The sequence below is a fragment of the Capricornis sumatraensis genome, chromosome X (assembly GCF_032405125.1).
Source record: "Capricornis sumatraensis isolate serow.1 chromosome X, serow.2, whole genome shotgun sequence".
Lineage (NCBI taxonomy): Eukaryota > Metazoa > Chordata > Mammalia > Artiodactyla > Bovidae > Capricornis > Capricornis sumatraensis.
Window position 1 is genome coordinate 114464817 of NC_091092.1, and position 21208 is coordinate 114486024.

At 35.5% G+C, this 21208-nt stretch overlaps 1 protein-coding gene across 1 annotated transcript in view; it reads right to left on the minus strand.

Moving 5' to 3' along the window:
• Positions 1-8638: 8638 nt before the first annotated feature.
• Positions 8639-21208, minus strand: part of IL1RAPL1 (interleukin 1 receptor accessory protein like 1) — a 684278-nt gene continuing 671708 nt past the window's right edge. The window contains exons 9-10 of the mRNA XM_068963257.1: positions 9800-9970; positions 8639-9357 (exon numbers count right to left, since the gene is read on the minus strand). Coding sequence (XP_068819358.1) covers positions 8639-9357; positions 9800-9970 — 890 coding nt within the window. The remainder of the gene's footprint in view (positions 9358-9799; positions 9971-21208) is intronic.

A 21208-nucleotide genomic window follows, 5' to 3' on the forward strand; every position in this document is an offset into this window, starting at 1 on the left:
TGTTAGTTATAGAATCACCTGGAGGATATTAAACAAAGAAAGCAATGGACTAACAATAGGGACAAACTGGGCTAGTTTCCTTTGAAATCTCTGGGACTTTGGGACGTTTTAAATTTCCCTGGTGCACCGAGGTCTTAGAATTATTACTAGCAGGCCCGTTAGAAGGATGCTATGAAAGAACCGTTCCACTCCTCACCAAACCTTTATGTCACAGTATCGAGCATGCCAAAATCCTAATTTCTATTCATTCCTTAGAACATTTAGCAATAATTTTCCCATTTTATTGAGGAAAAGCATGCTGAGGCCACTGAAGGAAGGATTTTCATTCCGCGCTTGGTCTTCCTTTGAAGTTCATAGTTGTGTATTCAGTTCTTTATTTGCCAGACAATCGAAGAACTGAGATACTTCATTGTTTAATGTAAACCAGCTACTGATTTTCAAAGTTTTATAGTTTTGTTTGTCATATACATAGGCTTTTGACATGTTATTCTGCTCTCTGATTTTGAGGATGTTCTTTTTTATTTCCCAGAAGTTGGAAATTGGACTGCCTTAGCAGTTTTTCCATAATCCAGTCATTCACAAACCATTTTGATGACTTTTGCCATATATCACCTTTCCTAGACTATTATTTACCTATGTTTTTGTTTAATTATTTACTATATATTATACTATCTGAAACAGTATCCACAAAGTCTTTTGATCTACTACTTAAGGTTTTTTTTTAATTTTAACACATTTTAAATCAAATACATAACTATTCAAATGAAAACTTCCCTCTGTGTACCATCTCAAACCAACATATCACTGGAATAAAAATCCCTAATTTGGGCAAACAATTGGCTAAAGTATTCATCAAATTTAGATGTTCTTTATCCTTAAGAATTTCACCCCACCCTCCTCCATACATCAGTATTACTGGACATTAAACAGTGATTGAAAATGTAAGCTTAATCAATGAATTTGCTTGCATTACTCTACAGGCATTCATACATGATAAAAATCCCACAGCACTAAGTGATTGGGTTACTACTATTTTAATTTTCTGAATATTTGCCTCATTGTATGTTTCTATTTTTCTAGTAGATGCGGATATGATATCAATTAGCAGTCTTCTAGAAATAAGAAAGATGTTTCATGAGTATCAGTTTTTTAACCAGTTGTTAATAATATGAATGTAATCCAAAGTTTCTGAGAATTTATGTGTGTGTGTGTATGTGTGTGTGTGATGCGCACACATAGTCCCAAATGTTCTTCAACTATAGAGTTCTCTCCTGGTATTTTTAACAATAGGTCAGTTCCTATGACTCACAATTTAAAATATAATATATAAAATATACACTGAGTCATAACTCATACAACATTTTACTTTCTCAGTAGAAGTTATTTTTTTCACACTGAAAAACCCTATTGAGGTAGAAATGACTTTATGAAATTTTAAATTTATCAATTACTTTGACATTCAACCTGAAATAATCTTGTTTTAAAAAATATTACTTTCCATTTTTCATAATAACTTATCTCTGCTTCATCTTTAATAAGTGCTTCTTAAAAGGCTGTGCTAAGATATGAATTTTGCTGAAACAGCCCATTTATTCTAAAAGGTTTATGGTTATTCACTTGTTATCCTTGTGATGGAAAGATTTACCACTTTTCCCCTCCCCCAAATAAATAAATAATAATTTTATTTATCTTTAACATAAAATGAAAAGGGCAAAAATATTTCCTTTTAGGAGTAAGTATGCACGACAACTAGGTGGAAACCGAGTTGGAAAAAAAAACACAACACTGATTAAAGATGTTGATCATTTAAAAATATTACCTGAGGGGACTTTTTTAAGGTCCTTACGTGCGTGCATACTCAGTCGCTAAGTTGTCTCTGACTCTCTGTGATCCCATGGACTGTAGCCCCCCAGGCTTTTCCGTCCATGTGATTTTTCTAGGCAAGAATACTGGAGTGGGTTGCCATTTCCTCCTCCAGGGGATTTTCCTGACCCAGGGATTGAACCCGTGGCTCCTGTGTCTCCTGCTTTGGCAGGCAGGTTCTTTACCACTGAGCCACCGGGGAAGCCCATCCTTATGTGAGTGGTACCTTAAAAAGAAAGGAATAAAATACCTGGGGATCAAGAAGTAAGGAAAAGAAGCAGCAAAGAAGATTTACATGTTACCATCACTTTCATTTCTGTTCCTCAAAGGATTGTATGAAATAGATGAAAGGAAAATGCAGAATTTAACCTTGAAAAGATCATTAACATGATAATAAATTTTAAGAGATTGAATTTGTGACTCAAATTTCTCAAAAATTGAGAAGCGAAGAAAATAAAGAAGGATTGTAAGTGAACTTGAGTTTTTAACAAAGTTTTTCTTTTTGTTCAGCCAGTTGGCCATTTCTTAAGTCCCTTTCTCCATAATCTCAATATGAATTATATCTAAGAATTATAAGCATATACAGACATAAACAGAGAGGGAAAGAGAAATATAACAAGAGTTGTCAAATTAACGAAGGTACTTACATAGGTTCCAACAACACATTATTTAATTTATTTTCATCTATGATCAGGTAGAAACCAGAAGAAACATATGTAGCTTAATAAATAATTTAATTTCTTGAATTTCTATGTAACATATAAATTTATTTTTACAGGATATATAGAGAGCATACTCATAGAGAGCAACAGACTTATGAAACGACTATAAAACACAAATTATAATTCAAGTTTAAAATTTCTCATTTTTACACTTGTATTTGTCTATTGTCCTATTGCTAGTCATAGCAAAACCAAATATATAATTGTAAGTATTCTAAGAAAAAAAGGAGCGCCTCCATCACCTACGCATGTTACATACATTCTAGATTGTACAAAATCAAAGAGGGTAGGCAAAACTAAAGGGAAACACTATGGAAAATGCACTTTTTACTGACTGTTGAACATATCTGAAAGCGTCTGAGTTTAAAATTTGATTTGAACACCAGCAGAGGAAAATGACCAAATTCATTTTCCTATTTGGGTTCTCTCAAACTCTGAAAATGTAAAAGTTTTTACAATTTAATAGCAGATTATATGAACATATCTCCACTACTTCAGTGGAAAAAAACACACTAAGGATTCTAGCTACCAGGAGCATATGTTGCGAGGTTTATGGACAACTGTCCACGTTTACTAACAGAAAGATGTCTTCATCCCAGTTGAGAATTAACCTAAAACACTCACATCCAATCTCCCCAAATTTAGACTCTCATTGACTAGTAAGGATAGATCCAAATTACTTTGCCACATGTTCATGCACTATGTAATATGTCATTTTACATTAAATCTTTTTTTTTTTTTTAATGACCAGCATGCCCTTTGAAACTTAAGGTTATCTGGACTATGAAGACTGAAATTTACACAACATCAATATTACATGTAAGAGTCTCAAGTTCATGTGCAGTTCTTCGATTTCTACTCATTTAGTAGTGGAGGAAATACAGTGTAATGACTTGTCTTTGTTAGAAGATTTTCCAGGCTGTGGACGCTGGGGGATGTATTGTGAAAGTAGTGAAGGTTGTGAATGGTAGAAAAACAACAGTGCCTTACTTAACTTATTTCAGTGAACAATTCAGAAACATGAGTTTGTCAGTGGACTCAGAGACTTTAGAGGGGCACTTCCTAAAGGGCAGAAGGAAATTTTTCTTTTTATGTCTCTTATTTGTAGAGATGTTTTGTGTTCTGAGCCTGGAAGGAAGAAATTCTTGATGGAAAAATCAGAGCTGAGTTCTTTCTTTTCAGTCTGGTATTTTCTATACATGTGACTGAAGTTTGATGATGACAAAACAGAGAAGATTAGGATTAAATCGTCATCATCATCATCACCATCATCGTCCTCCTCTTTACTCACACTGAGGCAGGTCTTACAGTTCTTGTGACAGTATCTTAATTAACATAGCACCAACTTTCATCTTGCTGCCCACCAGGAGCAAAAAGTAAAACCTGAAATAACCACCATGTCAGTTCATTCTCAAAATTCTTCATATTGCCCCAAAGTTATATCATAAATCCTGAAACTGGCATAAACTCAGTTGCTGAAAACCAAGTACATAACCAGCTCTAAATCTTAGCATAGGAAAACCGGGTCCCTTTGGAAAAACATGTCAAATGGTTGTTTGTTCTACTCCTGCACTAAGTTATTTCTTCTTAATTTTGTTGTAGGAAAACAATTAAACCAACCCAGAAAAAAGTTTAATGACATAAGGCATCATGCCAAATTGCATGATTTCACATTCCCTACCCCTCAGTTATCTTTTGAGTAAATTAAGAAATGAATAAACTATCAACTCTCATTTATATGGGTGTGAATTACTTGGTCATCTAAGTTTTGCCTCACTATAAACCAAGTCTCCCACAAAGTTGGGTCATGTTGGAATTGCCTCTGTTAAAAGAACAATAATCATTCCCTGAATTTTCATGAATGAAGGTAAGAAATAGTAGCCATAACAGTTCCTGCAAGATACGTGGTTTATCTCAATGTCAGTTTCTGAGAACATGCTTTATATCCAAATAACATAGCTTTTTAGGTGATGGATGTCTTTGAAACTTACATCCCAGAAAACACAGTTTTGTACATTTTCACAATTCTGTCTGGAATTTCAAGTGCTTCCTTATTTCCTTTAATCAGTCTTACATACTTAAGGTGTCCTTAAACCCACCTTTAAGGTCTATTGTTAAGGATAATGCAAATTTGACTGTTGGTTGCTTTCTTTGTTCAGAATAATAAAGTGGGAAGGGTTAATGATAAGGCAAGGAATAGCTCTGCTTCCATTGACAAGTTGCTCCTTTTAGGGAACTCAGTTGCATCATCATCTCTTTGTAATAACTGTATATGTTGTTAAAAAAATTCTTTAGTAATAGGGAGTATGTGTCTGTAGATAGAATTTCTAACCCATTTAATAACGGGAACAATGATCAAGTAAGTTCGTTCTCTTAGTTCCAGTCTGTCATTTTGCTTGCATGGTATCAGTGATCTTTGAATTTCAATAAGCTTTCTTCTGGGACTAATGCTATAAACTTAAACTAAATTAAAACAAGAAAGAAATTAAGCACAAGATGAAAAATACTTCTTACAAAAAGGAGAACTAGGGCATCCAGAACCTGAAAATAATTTACAAGTATACGAATGAATGTTTTCTTAGAAGTGGTGATCTTAATTTACTTAAGTGGTACCTGTCAAAGTTAATGACTATTCTAGGATAAACAAAACTTACTTGCCGTTTAGGGTCAGCTCTCAGTTAACATCTGTTCTTGTTATAAAATGCTAAATAGTAATGAAATAAGGAAGGAAGAAGTATTTAGGTATTTAAGTCAATAGGGTTCAAATGCATATACTATGAAGAAAGTAATCAACACAAAATAGTTGACTGAAACAATCAGGGATTTAGCTATAGAAATCGAGTAGGTTCAGGTATCTTAGGTTATTGTGTCTCGGATTTATTTCATATACTTGATCTTAAATCAGCTGGCTGCATGAGACACAAAATCCTTCTCTGCCCACAGAAGACCTAAGGAACGGATTACAAATTAAATAATCAAAGATTTGAGCACCAGTATAAGGGGTAGGACGCTCATAGGCAGCAAGTAGAGGTTACAGTAAAAAACCAGGTGGATTAGAAATCCGTAACATGTCACTTGCAGTCTGAGTAGCAAATGATGAAAAACAAGCGATACCAAACATCACGCATATCCAGGTCCAGACGTCCATTATCTCCCTCAGCTTGGCTAACAAATTCGTACTTTCAACTGTGTTTTTACAACTAGAATATTCTTATCCCCCACAGCCCCCACAGAAAAAAGAGAAGGATGAAACCTAAGCACTAGGGAAAATACATTTTTTTTCTCTCTTTATTGTGAATTCTAACATAACTTTTGTTAAACATAGAGCACGTGAACACATGACATTTCCCTTCATTTGTTCTCACATGTAGCTGATAGAGAATACTCGGGAGGAATGTTTCTAAAGCCATAGAGAACTTCTTCTTCCATTGATTTTCTAGAAATATGACAAAGCATTAGAGGAAAAAGAAAAGCATTTTTTAAGTTGTGAGAATATCAAATATTACCCATCAACCCCTGAATCATGCTATTCAAAGTGCTTAAATCTACACTAAAAATAGAACAAAAAATGTACTCCCAATGCAGCTAAATTAACACCTATGGATGCCTAAAATATGACTGTGGTCTGAATACTTCCTCTACAGTTATTCCACACTTCCATCGTGCATTTTAAAAAATTAAAAAAAAAAAAAGAAATAAACAAAGAAATAAACCAGGCCATTGCCATGTTTACAGTTTTCTGAGCACTGGGGGAATCTGGAATCCAGTCCAGTGAGGTCACTGCTACCAGTCCCTGACAGGTGTCCATATTATAAACAATGGCCTTCTTGAATTCCGAAAATAACCCAATGTGCAAAGCTGACCTTAACGTTTATGTGTCCTTGCAGCTTCAGTTCTGGTTTGTGAAAATGTGACACAGGTCCAAGGGGAGCACGGGAATAAAAAGAACAGATTGTGGACAAGGACCCAGGCAAGTTGTCAGGGAAATAAACATTTTTTTTTTTTTTTTTAGCAAATAAAAACCAACGCACATCCTAAAGCTCCTTTACCTTGTCACACAAGCATGAGATATTTGCAGCTTTACAAAATTCTTATAATCATCTCTCATACATTTGCAATTCAATTTTACCCTCACCAATGAACTCTACTGAAGTTTACATTTTTGTGTGTGTGGCCAACTCATACCTTAGTATTGTGACCAAAACTGTAGAATTGTTTTCTCATTATATGGTGGTAGGAATAAACCAAACATACAATAGTCACTACACAAGCCCACGGACAATGGGTGGAATGGAAGTTCCTACTTTGAATCACTAAAGTAATGCGTAAGTTCTATTATCAGTGTTTTCATCACATCGATTTTTTTAAAAACTAAAAGCTACTTAGGTAATATTTCCCTTTAGCAATTTTGCCCTCTGCAAGTTCCCTTAGGATTGATTTTGTATCATTTTCAACATGAATATATATTAGCTACTTATGTCATTGATTTCAAACATAAAGCTAAATGGTAAGAGATGAATTTCCTGGGAGCATCAGCTTTCTGTTTCTGACAGAATTATACAGTTAAAATAAAACTAATTCTTTATACAGTAAAATTATTTTAAATACTTTCTCATCTAATTTAAAAACTATTTTGTGTAAATAATGTTTATTTTGAAAATACTGATTTCTGTTGGTATTCATATGTTTGACCTCCTGAGTTCTTATATAAACACTTCGAGATTAATAAGTGTTGCTTATGTTCACAAACTGAAACCAAACACTTGATTCTGATTATAGCACTGAAAATTAAATACAGTGAAGTAACATTTAAATACAAGGGGACCCCATAATAAGTTTCACAGATTTGCACTGACTCTTTAGAAAATAACACTTTCTATAATACAAGGTGACAAAACATATTTTGATGACACATCCTGTCCTTCCCTTTGGTTTGGAAGCCTTCAATGTAAATTTCATTTTGACTTGTGTTGATTCACCCTTTTGAGTTAACTTGCCTGGCATTTGCACATAATCTCATTTGCAGAAAATCATAGAGGGAAAAGAGGAAGTAGAATAGTAAACAAAAACAGCCACAAACACATTCATGCCTTTCCAGGAAGTGATCAAATATAGGGCTTGATTTTTTTGTTTTTTTGTTTGTTTGTTTGTTTTTTGTTTTTTTTTTTGTTTTTGTTTCTTTTGTTCTGTGTTTATATATATATATATATATATATTTATATAAGGGTACATCAACTCATTTAAAAAACGGAAACAGCACACTCTCCCCCATTTTCATGCCCTTGATCTTCTCTTCTTAGCACTCTGTAGTGGTCACTGTCAAGTGACTAGCACACTTTTGGGTCTGGAGTGTATTCTGACGAGCAGTGAATTAAATGTTAAGACAGTTAGACCCCACCCCCCTACCCCTTCTCAGAGTTTACACGTCATGCCGCCATTAGAAGGGTAGAGGTGGGGAATGAGGTGGGACAAGGAAGAGATTCAGGGCTCTGATTGGTGGGGCCCTCCTATAAGCAAGTGTTCTCATTTTTTTTTTTTTTTCCCGAGTGGCAATGCTGGCATTCGTTGCACTGCTTTCTGAAGGCCCACATGGCCCTGCTGATCCTAGGTAGAACCCAAGAGAGGATCCGGTGCTCCTTGTCCCATCGGATAGATTTGTCCAAGCACCCCAAGGAAATGTTAAAAGCAAAACAAAAATCAAGGAAAGGAAATAAAAACCCATTCTAAAACTAAACTAATGAAGCAAAAAAGGGTTTTCTATCTATACATAAGTCTCTTCTTTAAAAAAAGGTAAATTTACAAATTCCAATGACATATAAAACAAAGTCAAAAAATGTAATGGTAAGAGACATGGTAAAACAGGAAGACACTGATGCTACAAAGAAATTGCAAAAAACATATGTACAAGACCCTGTTTTTCCTCATGTTCTAGAGATTGTAACGCATGTTTTTGTTTTTGTTTTTTAAACAGCAGCAGTCGAGGATTTAGTTCCAGGCACTGGACTGCAGACTTTACTCAAACTCCCAGGGACAGGGTGTCCCTTGCTTTTCTGTCACCAGATCACACTGGATATACTGGTCTCCCGTGGCAACAGCGGCAGGATGGCACTGTTTGTGTGGGCCTCATCTGGATTCTGCTCCCTGCTCGATTTTGTCTGTGGCCGCTGCCCATTGATGAGTGTCATAGGGATGTTACAATAGGTATGCTGATTGCCTATGGAGGTAAGAGGCAGGGTGCCAGTAGGAGGTACGTCATACTCGTAGCTTCGGTAGTAGTGTTTCTGACGCATTTGTGAATGGTAAGTGTTGTGAAAGGTGGATCGGAGATCTGGATGGGCAGTGGCTAGAGCTGTGGAGGTGGCAGCAGCCATGGAGATGGCTGAGACAGTCTGCAGCTCCCCAAAAGGCCCCTGCTCACTAACATCTAAAGCCTGCTCATGTGTAATGGGTTCTATCCTCTTAAAAGGCATTTCGTATTGTAAACGTTTCCAGAACTTAGAGTTCAACTTGTTGCATTTTGGTCCATGCCACTTAATAACGGTCAGGAGCTTGATGGTGTGCTTGAGGGCCTCCACCTCCTGGTAGTTCATAATTCCTCGTAGTTCACTGCACTCGATGAGTATCACTTTAATTTCTCCAGTCACAAGCATGTTTCGAAGTCTGGTCTCCAGCTCAAAGATGCTCCAGCCTCTTCTGACTACGTAATTTGGGGTCATGACAATAATCAGCCGCTTGCTCTGATCTACACACCTTGCCACATCTTCAATGTATGCTACAACAGAGAAAAGAGTTTATCAGAATAAGTAAATTGAACATTTGGTCCAGAAAGCCCCAATGGATTCTCTTTCACGCATGAAAATGAGAATTGTTGGTTATTAGGTAAACCCTTGAGAAGATGAAAATAGCCAATGATCACTTAGAATAGAGGATGGGGCTTTTGCTTCTCTCGGTGATTGAAATATTTTCCCAGGTACAAATCTCTCATTTGGTTTTTTAAAATGTCAAGGCTCATAATATGAGACGCTTTATAGAATAGTGGAAGTGGCTTCCTCAGGGGTATCAAAACTTATTTTTCATTTGAACATATCATGCCATTTCTTTCTTGAGAAACTGACAGATGTAGAAGAAGCAAAAGTTAAAATTTTGTCTAAAAATGATGACTACACAGACAGATACAAGGACACGCACACTCTTAAATGAAAACATTAACTTACTTCCAGTTGGGATTAGATCTCTATCTGGTATAAACAACTTATATCCATAATGCTTTTCAAGCATATCAGGAAGGATTTCAAGAGCAAAGCGTTCTTCTTCCCCAGTCTCTTGATTCCACTGGTCAGGATCCACTTTGGTATATGATAAGTATGCATCGTAATCTTTATTATCTGTCAAGAACATTACAGAGTAAAGCTGAAGTCACTACAAAGAAAGCAATAGGACACGAGAACAATCACCTTATTTCATAAGTATCTCCAAATGTCCCACTTCTCAGAGACCAGAGGAAGAAGTTATTAATTTTCATTAATAATTCAATAATGCCAAGTATCGTGGAATGAATTTGGGGGTATAAAGGAGTTACATTTTGTTGTTATTAAGACAGTAGGAGAAAAATTAATGAAAACAGCAATGAAATGTTAACATTAAACATTTTTGATGCACAGATCATAGAGAATTTTGACAGCTTATAATAGCCACATATTTGGATAATATGTTCTTATTCTATGTAATTGTACATTTCATCTAATCCTTCCTTTGATGATTTTACCCTGTTGAAAAAAAATAAAGAAAATTGAAATTGGCTTGGCTGGCTTAAGGAATAGTTTTTAGGTTGTGTGCATTGTGCTGATTTTCTTTTGGGGAAAAGATAGAACAAAACTTGGACTAATTAATTTTTCTCTGGGAGCTGGTTCTTGGAGTTCAGTATTAAGACTATTAATATGCTGAATTATTATAGAAAAACATATTGTTTTCCTGATCTTCACTTATCTTACATGTAAATTACTGCCTAATTTTATTTCATCATGTTAATCAGTTTGACTGAAAGAATCAAAAATTATAAAAAAAAAACAAATGAATTTAACTTAGTTCTAAAATTTGATTTCTCTCCTCATTCTTCTGCATTTTTACATGTGAACCCTTCAAATATTTGCTACTATTGTGCTTTATCTTTATCTTAGCATAAACATCCCAAAATTCTCATTTGTTTTTTCTTACAACAAGAAGTCATTGATCTTCTGCAGAATCTCATCTGTCAATTTCCTTTTCAGAGTGTGATATCAGGATTCATAATTCACCTCAATTCTAAATACTATCAGTAGGCTGTGTCTATCAATATCAATATGCTTAGGTCTCTTTTGTGCTTCCTTGATGATTGTCATTGTTATTATTTGATTATTAGATCAAGTTGAGTTGAAACACTCATATTTCAGAACAAAAGGATCTTGGCATTTAGTATAGAAAACTTAAAATATTTGGGGTATAAAATATCAAAGATAGAGGGGCATCCATGACTTGCTCTGGGTGGCTCTGGGACACTCCTTTTGACTTCAAAGACACTAAAACTCACTTCTGAAGGTACATATGTATGTTCATTTAGTAGTCTGATAATCCTGAACTACCTAGAAGTCATTCTATAGCTTGTTATGGAAAACTCAGAGAACTGTTTACTTCACTTAAAGTTAACACAGGCATATAAGAAACTAGCAACTTACTATAGGATCCCTGGGGAAATAAAAACCTTTAGCTATGGAAAAATTTTGAAAAGCAACTTTCAGGTAATTTAAAAAAAGGAATCATCCCAATCATGTCATATTTGGGTATTTGGCATTTTCTTTATTCTTTAAGCAGGATATAGTTGTACAAAATAATTCAATTTTCACAAAAATGATAATTATATTTATTATACCATGTCTATGCAGATATGCCAGTGGTCTATAGTGGTACCACTTTGTTGACGTAAATACTTGAGTAAGAAATAATAGAAAATAGCACACAATAAAGCTACAATATAATACCAGTTAATATTTAATTAAAATGTCCATTTATTAGATAATCATACACCATATCTATGATATAAAATCTTCCTTCACAATATGGGCCAGTAACTTCCAGTCTAGTAGAAGACATAGACAAGTCCACAATCTATTTCCAGAGGATAAATATGTTGCAAAGAATAGTACAAGTGTCATGGGCCAATGGGAGGACTCTTTAAGCCAGACTGAAGATTGCAGAATGATTTCATGCATATACTATTCTTTTTCTGGGATTATTTCTCTTCCAGTTTTTTACAAAGTACTATAAAGTACTGAAGCTTGCCCAGATCTGGGATGGGTAATGACTAGATCCTCATTCTTCACCTTTTGTTTTGTATAGGCTCAAAAGCATTTGAAAACCAGATCGATATGAACACCAAAGAGAGCAGTGCACTTATGACCACGTGTAAACAACTGGTCCACCAATACTATTAAGTTCCAGATGGATGTCACTTTTGCTTACATTACACTGTTTCTGGTTCTCCTGCCTCATCCATGGACATGTCTCTTCCAATTCATAAATGCTGTCATTTCTTAAGATGTTTTCTGTGGCCTGTTTCATTTGTCTCTCAGCCTACATTCCCTTAAAAATCTCTTTTTCTCCCATTGCATCAACAACCACGTCTATGTAGATGTCTCCCTAACTTAGATGTCCAATCTTGTCTTCTTTCTCATGAACCTGTAACCTGGACACATGTTCACAGCCAAACAAACTTTCCATCTCAAGCTTTGTTCTTCATGTTTTATTTCACTTAAATTTTAGTAACATAAGAATCTCATGTCTATAGTCTCTAAATGTCAGATGCATGCTTCATTTATCTCTTTTCATTAGCAATAATCTCACAGCCATTCACTGGTAAAAATCCTTTGGATTGTTTCCATCCAGGGTGAGGTCCTACTCTCTCCTCAGCTTCTATAATTATATTTTATTGGGTCTTTCCTCTCTGTTTCCTTATTCTTCTGGCCCATTCCACATAGAATCAGAAATTTTATTTTTTCAAACCTCACAACTGATTACATTTATGGTAGCTTGAAAAATACTTATGGCTACCCATTGTCAAAAAGTCAGCAGCTATCTCTGCAGTTAGTTTCCTTTCAATTTAAGTTTGATATCTTTGAGTTGAAGGTAATCTCTTTTACCACATATTATATTATTTGCTCATATCTTATCTTCTTTCTTTGACCACAAGATCCTTGATTAAGATATATGACTAGGGATTAGTAGATGCTCAAACATATCTGCTGATTAAATGAATGAATGGCCTCTCGTTTGGGTATCACGTGACATATATCTATGGCTAATGGAGAGATTTTCTCAAGATTTGGACTTTCCTAGGAGAGGTGGCTTTGGTGATACATCCTCCAAGTTGCCTGGACTCCTCAAGCAATTACTAGGAGTGACAGGGTCAAAGTTTAGCAAAGTTTCTTTGGAATAATCTTGAACTTTATTTTCTTATTGTGACTCATTGAAGGCTCAGAGTCCTTGTAAGCTTCTCTGAAAAAGTGGTTTTCATACTTAAGCATGAATGGCAACAATTTGGAAGACTTGCTAAAATACAGACTGATAGGCCCCACCTCTGGAGTTTTCAATTCAGAATATCTAGAATAGGTCCTTAGAATTGGAATTTATAGAAAACTCTCAAGTGATAACTGCTGCCAGCCCAGGGGCAACACTTTGAGAAACTCTGCTTTACAACAGAGTATAGGTACTCCAGGCATAGGTATTGGAGCTTTCCAGGTAGCTCAAATGGTAAAGAATCTGCCTGTGATGCAGGAGACCTGGGTTCAATCCCTGGGTTGTGAAGATCCTTCTGGAGAAGGGAATGGCAACCCACTCCAGCATTCTTGCCTGGAGAATTCCATGGACAGAGGAGCCTGGTGGGCTACAGTCCATGGGGTTGCAAAGAGTCGGACATGACTGAGTGACCACACTTCCACTTTCATAGGTACTCCAAGGTCTGAAAGGTATCAAAGAATTGCAGTCAGCTGCCAGGTAACTGATCAAAAGAATCACAAAGCCTACACACTACAGCCTCAGCTCCATGATAAGGGGACTTGATACTTACAAGGTATGTACTCTATTTTATCTAGAAATAAGATGAAAATCCATGAAAATCCACACTTTCATCAAAAAGGGGATAAATTCGTACCTAGACTAATATAGTCAGTAACCATATTAAGATTAAATGAACCCCAGGAATAGGTACTGTGGTCTCAGTCAGTTTTCTATCTCTTTATGTCATCTGGATGAGTTTGCAAGATTTAAGCTAATATCCCCCAGGTAAAAAGGAGATGTTCACATGGAGGTTATTCTGGTAAGAAATAGGACTAAAAGGCCCCTTGCAAGCAGCTACAGCAGTATCCTTTCTCAAATCAATGAACACTTGATTGATATCTAATTTCTCTCCCCAGAGTCTATGTCAGTGCAGTACTGGGCTAGGCATTTATTTACCAACAGAAGCAAACTCCTGATTTGAAAATTATCAGACTGAAAATACCGTGTCATATATCATGCTAAATGCAGTAACGTTTCTTGAGTCAAAAACGTATGGATTCTAAGGTTTCTGCTTTTTTCTCAGTTACCTGCTGAATCAGAGTCATGGGAAATATCTCTTAGATAATTTTTATGTCTGTAAGAATGCATATTGACTAATCTTAATGTGTATAAGAAATTGAAAATGTGAGATTTTTTATAATCATAGAAAAAACAAAATTATGCTAAGATTTTTAAAGGATAGGACTTTGATCTTTCAAATTCAACTTAAGTTTATAAATAGCTGAAAACAAATTAAATGTCATAGAAGGATAGTACCACAATCTATATCTTATTCTGAACTTTATTCTCTAAATGTTATTTTCTGTAATTTAAACCCTCAAGTATAATTCTGTTGACTGCAGAGATGGAAAGCAGTTGACATACCCAACTTTTCTAATAATATTCATAGGTTCTCATATAGTCATTGGTTTACTCTTTCCATGATTCTCAAGAGATTCTCACTGTAATGTCCCACAAAAAAAAGAAAAGTAGGAATGAAGTCATCAAGATGGTCAAATAAGATATCATTTGCATGTATCCTCTCTTCTGCAGCACAGAGCCAGTCCTGCCCACCCAAGGACCCATCCAATGATCAGGTATTAGCCCTCTCAGTGACGTGGTGGGAGCCATACTCATCCACACTCCTGGTAGTAGGTCCTCCGACTGAAGACATAACTGTGGATCCTGAAGTGAAAACCTGTCCAAGTGCTATACTACTGAACAAGGTTCTAGAGGTATTCCTATCCACCCAGAGACCAGATAAGACCCGTATGAACCTGAGCTCCAACCCAGAATAATTAGGTTTCTGGAAGTAATTGCATTGGCCTGGGGAACAGACAGAAGAACTTTACCTGCTAAAGTCAGTCTTTAAAGACTAGAAAAGATATTTGCTTTTTCAAATGTACAGACACCAATGCATGGATCACAAAGAATCAGACAAATATGGTATCACCTAAGGAAAGTAGTAATGTGCCAGTAACCAACACCTAAGAAATGGAGGTCTACAACTTGTGAGATAAAAAAGTACAAATAATCATCTCAAAGAAAATCAGTGAAAATAAATACAGGCAGTTTAACAAAGTCAGGAAAATAATGCATGAATAAAATGTGAAAGTCACGAAGTTGTGTCCAACTCTTTGTGATCCGATGGACTATGCAGTCCATGGAATTCTCCAGGTCAGAATACTGGAGTGAGTAGTTGTTCCCTTCTCCAGGGGATCTTCCATTTAATAAAGAAACAGAAACCATAAAGAAGAACCAGACAGACATTCTCAAGCTAGTAACCACTTTGGTTGGTAAATTCTACCAAATATATAAAGAAGAAATAATGTAATCCTTTGCAAACTCTTCCAAGGAAAAAATAAAAGAGGAGGGAACACATCTAAATGAACTTTATGATGCCAACATTATCCTGATACAAAAGCCAGATAAGAATATACAAGAAAACTACAAGTCAATAGCCCTAATGAATACAGATACAGAAATTCTCAACAAAATACTAGCAAACCAAATTCAACTGTACCTTAAACAGATAATACAACATGATCAAGTGGGATTTATTCCTGGGATGCAAGGATGGATCAACATGTGCAAATCAATAAATGTGGTATGCCACATTAATAGAATGAGGAATAAAAATCATATGATCCTGTCAATAGATTCAGAAAAAAGGATGTGACAAAACAGTTTATAACTTCATTATAAAAGTTCTCAAAAAGTTGGTAGAAAGAAAATACTTCAACATAATAAAGGCTAGGGGACTTCCCTGGAAGTCCAGTGGTTAAGACTCTCTGCTCCTAATGCAGGGGCACAGGTTTGATCCCTGGCCAGGGAACTAAAGATCCCACATGACACATGGTATGGCCAAAAAATATGAACATAAAATATGAACACAGTAGAATATTGTTTTGTAAAATATTATTCAGCCATAACAATGAAGGAAACCTATTTTATTTGGGTGGGCCTTGAGGGCATTATGCTTAAGTGAAACAAGTCAGACAGAGAAAGACAAATATTGAATGATCTCACTTACAATGTGGAATTGCAAAAGCTGAACTAATGGAAAAAAAGAGTAAAATGGTGGTTGTCAGGGGCTGGGAGTGGGGACATGCTGGTCAAAATAAATAAACTTCCAGCTATAAGAAGAATAATTTCTAGGGATACATAGAAAGTTTGGTTAACAATACTGTATTATATACTTGAGTGTGGCAGAAAGTAGATCTTAAATGTTCTCACTACAAAAAGAAATATTTATGTGCAGTGATGGATATGTTAGGTAATGTTATTGTGGCAATCATTTCACAATGTATATGTGTGTCAAATTGTCACATTGTACATCTTGAACGTATACAATGGTATATGTCAATTATATCTCAATAAAGCTGGGGGTAAAAAGAGAAACAAAAAATACCAAACCTAATCAATTAGCTAGCTGCTTTGTTACTTTAAGTCAAACAACTAGTCCAGTAGAATTTTCTCCTTCAATTTACTGAATCAACTACTATGTTTTATAAAAAGATGTATTTGAGGAGAAAAAAGCTTGGACTCTGGAGAGTGAAGAAATAAAAATACAAATTAAAAACATTATTAAGAAATTTTGATGAGAGAAGGAAAATATAGAACTCTGTATCAGGAATAAAAAAAGTGGTTTAGAAAGATGACAAATAAACATTTTTCTTTTTGACATATGAGAGGATATTAGTCAATTCTCTTTAGAAAGACTGAGAAGCCAAACAATCCATGGATTTTTTTTTTTTTAGAACAATAGAGCTTTTAAGAAAATGTAGAATGAAGACTCCGTTATCAAGATGAAGGTGGTGGCTATATTGAATGTGCACTAGGAAAGAGATTTACTGATAATATGAATGGCTTGAGATTTACATTCAGGTTTTTGGGAGTTTTTAACCTTTAAATACCTATTGAATAGTTGTCAGATGTTATTGGCAGGTGGCCATTTCTTTTTAAAATTTATTTTCAAATATTTATAAGTCACATATGTGAAACTGACTAGTAACAGAGGCTATTATTCAACAAATGGATTACCAAAATGAGACTGGGGTAGGGTTCCGTGATAAACAGTGTATTTCATTTCAAAGATGATTTTCTACATTTGCATGTAGTACATTAGCAGAGAATTATGTGATCATTAACAACTAGCATTGATATAATTTGAATAAATAAGAGTTTTTTTAAAAAAATAAGTCATTTCTTTCTTGTATTTCGGACTTGACCTTCATATGTTTTCTTACATTTCCAACTAATAGTTTTTCATTTAAAACATCTGCAGAAATAGATCTTTGAATAAAAAACATAATGCACATATTAATATTTTGATTTTGTGATTACTGAATGTCATTGTTTTAATAAATTCCACTTTTCATGTCAGGGCAGCCTCTGACCATTATATTCTAAAATAAATCTGCTTGATTTTTGCAGTTTGAAAATTTAACAATATTGTTCTAGTTTACATGTTTGATTACTTGGTATTCTTCTGGACTATTTGATTCCATAGGACCTTGAATACTGAAATGTGTCACTAATTAAAATATCTACAGTATGATACAGTGAAGGAAAAAAACAGCAGCTGAGCTTAAATTCAGACTGCCATTAATTTTATTTTACTCATTTGAGACTTCATTTCCAGATCTATAAAACTGCAGCTCCCTATTCAGAAAACAAAGGTCATGGCATCTGGTCCCATCACTCCATGGGAAATAGATGGGGAAACAGTGGAAACAGTGTCAGACTTCAGGTTTTTGGGTTCAAAATCACTGCAGGTGGTGATTACAGCCATGAAATTAAAAGACACTTACTCCTTGGAAGAAAAGTTATGACCAACCTAGATAGCATATTGAAGAGCGGAGACATTACTTTGCCAACAAAGGTCCATCTAGTCAAGGCTATGGTTTTTCCAGTGGTCATGTATGGATGTGAGAGTTGGACTGTGAAGAAGGCTGAGCACTGAAGAATTGATGCTTTTGAACTGTGGTGTTGGAGAAGACTCTTGAGAGTCCCTTGGACTGCAAGGAGATCCAACCAGTCCATCCTAAAGGAGATCAGTCCTGGGTGTTCATTGGAAGGACTGACGCTGAAGCTGAAACTCCAGTACTTTGGCCACCTCATGCAAAGAGTTGACTCATTGGAAAAGACTCTGATGCTGGGAGGGATTGGGGCAGGAGGAGAAGGGGATGACCGAGGATGAGATGGCTGGATGGCATCACCAACTCGATGGACATGAGTTTGAGTGAACTCCGAGAGTTGGTGATGGACAGGGAGGCCTGGCATGCTGCGATTCATAGGATCGCAAAGAGTCGACACGACTGAGTGACTGAACTGAACTGAACTGAACTGAAAGAACATGTCTAGGATTAAATGAGTCTCCACCATACAGTGAAATGCTTGGCCCAAAGCAGGTATTCAGTAGATACTAGTTAGTTTCCTTTGAATTCTTAAGAGGACAGTGGGCAGCGTAGATGGTAAAAGTCTTAATTAGGAGGGTAACACCATATTTGCTTGGGTTTATTTCTGTGTTCTCATTCTATCCCATTGGTCTACTTGTCTTTTTTGAAGTGCGATAGTGAAGTGAAGTCACTCTTCACTCAGTCGTGTCCGACTCTTTGCAACCCCATGGACTGTAGCTAACCAGGCTTCCCCGTCCAGGGGATTTTCCAGGCAAGAGTACTGGAGTGGGTTGCCATTTCCTTCTCCAGAGGATCTTCCAGACCCAGGGATCGAACCCAGGTCTCCCACATTGTAGACAGACGTTTTACCATCTGAGCATGAAGCCTGATAACTCCTGCTTTATTCTTTCTCAGGATTTCTTTTGCTATTTAGAGTCTTTCATGGGTCCATATTAATTTTAGTAGTGTATTTTCTACTTCTGTAAAAAATGCATCTGGACCCTTGATAGCGATTGCATTGCACCTACAGAAGGCTTTTGCTAGAATTGCCATTTTAACAGAATTATTTTTTCAATCCATGAACACAGGATACCTTTCCACTTGTTTGTGTTTTCTACAATTTCTTTCATAAATGCTTTGTAGTTTTGAAACTTAAACTCATGGAAAAAAGACCAAACTTATAGTTGTCAGAGGTGGAGGGTAGAAGAGGGAAAATTGGAGGAAAGTGGTCAAAAGTTACAAATTTCTAGTTATAAAATAAGTAAGTACTATGGATATAATGTACAACATGACTATACCTAACACTGCTGTTTAATATACAGGGAAGTTGTTAATAGACAGTAAATCGTATGAGTTCTCATCACAAGGAGAATTTTTTTCCTTTTTTCTTTCTTTCATTTTTATTGTATCTATATGAGAAGATGGATATTAGCTGAGCCTATTATGGTACTTTTTTCATAATACATGTAATTCAAACCATTAGGTTATATGCCTTGAACTTGCAAAATGATGTATGTCAATTATTTCTCAATAAAACTAGGGGGAAAATACAAAAAAGAGGGTAAGAGTTGGCAGCATGCTATAGAGAACATGAGATTTGGAGTAAAAAGGCTTGATTCCTATCACTTAGCTTACGATTTTGAGTAAAGTATACACCAAAATCAGCTATATCAGTTTCTCCTTCTGAAACTCAAAAACACAGTCTAGATAATTCACGTGTAGGCAAATTATCTAATTACCACCACCAAAAAATACCCCCGAACAAACAAAAAACCCGAGGGTGTTTCTAAATGATTTTACGGAAGTACTGTGTGTCACCGAAGACAATGTTCCATCATGAGGACAATGATTCCTGAAACACTTAATAGTCAGTAACCTTATAACTGAAGAAGAATGAAAAATAAATTCTATGACATAAGACTGTATAGATACCAATTTATTGCAAATGCTTTAAATGGAACAGTTCTTCTTATTTTCCAGGGTCAGTGGGTAGAGATTATGAAAGATTGCTCTGATTCACTCTGTCCAATATCTGTAATAATTCTTAAAGTAGAACTAGAAGAGATTTCTTTCTTTATCTTTAAAATAGGAATCATATTAGTTATTATAGTGTTTGCATAAGCTTACCCTGCCAAGCCCTGCCATCATTATGAATAAGCACATCCCTCAAATCCCATACACAGGAGATAAAAGCAAAAGAAAGCACTTTATAATCTGAGAAAAACAAACAAAAAGTAGATTCACCCTGTCTAGCACAAGATCCCCCCGCCTTCAAATGAAGTCTTAAGCTTGTTCCCATAAACTATACCTTAAGGAAATCTTACATAGTACCTTACTGACATCTACCAAAACAATCATCAGTGTAAGACAGCTTACTCTTTGCTGTTTCCTTTTATTCATGGACTATAACATTATAATCTTGTTTTTCTTTAAATATCTGTTATATTTTTTTATTTTTAGAGACAATTCTAAAATCTAGACATCCTTGAAAGATTTTTGGAACAATTCTTTTATTCATGACTCTGAGCCTTTTGTTTCCACAAATAAATAAATGTGGTATGGAATCTTGAATTCATAATGCTGTACAAGTAGTATTTACTAGTAAGTGTTCATCATTCAAAGTGAAAGAGCTATAAAAATGATGTGCCTGAAGTGCCATTTTAGTATAGATGAAGGAGAAAATGACTACATCTTGGGATCATGAGGGGAATCTCTGTAAGTTAGGGGGAAACACGAGCTGTATATGAAAGAGGAAAAGAGAAGGGAGGGAGAAGAGAGAAGAAGGAAGGAAAGAAAGAAGGACGGCCTATCTCTACACAAGCATTTAAATAGAGTGGAAGGAAAATCTTAGTCAGAGGCATGTAGGGGCAAATGAGTCTGATAACAGTACTTTCTTTGTAAATATTCTGGCAAACATGGTGAGACATCATATCAGTGTATATTCAGCTCTAGAGACTGTAGGTTGCCTTTATCAGGATGCTCAGCTAGCATTTAATTAGAATAAGGGAACACTCTAGAGCCACTACAAACACTTCAACTATCATTATTTCTGATCAAAAGTAGATGCTTCATGAATTAGCACAATGGATATTAGAAATCAAATTTCACTGCTAAAATTAACGACTTTTTTTACTAAGTATAATGGATTTTGGAAAT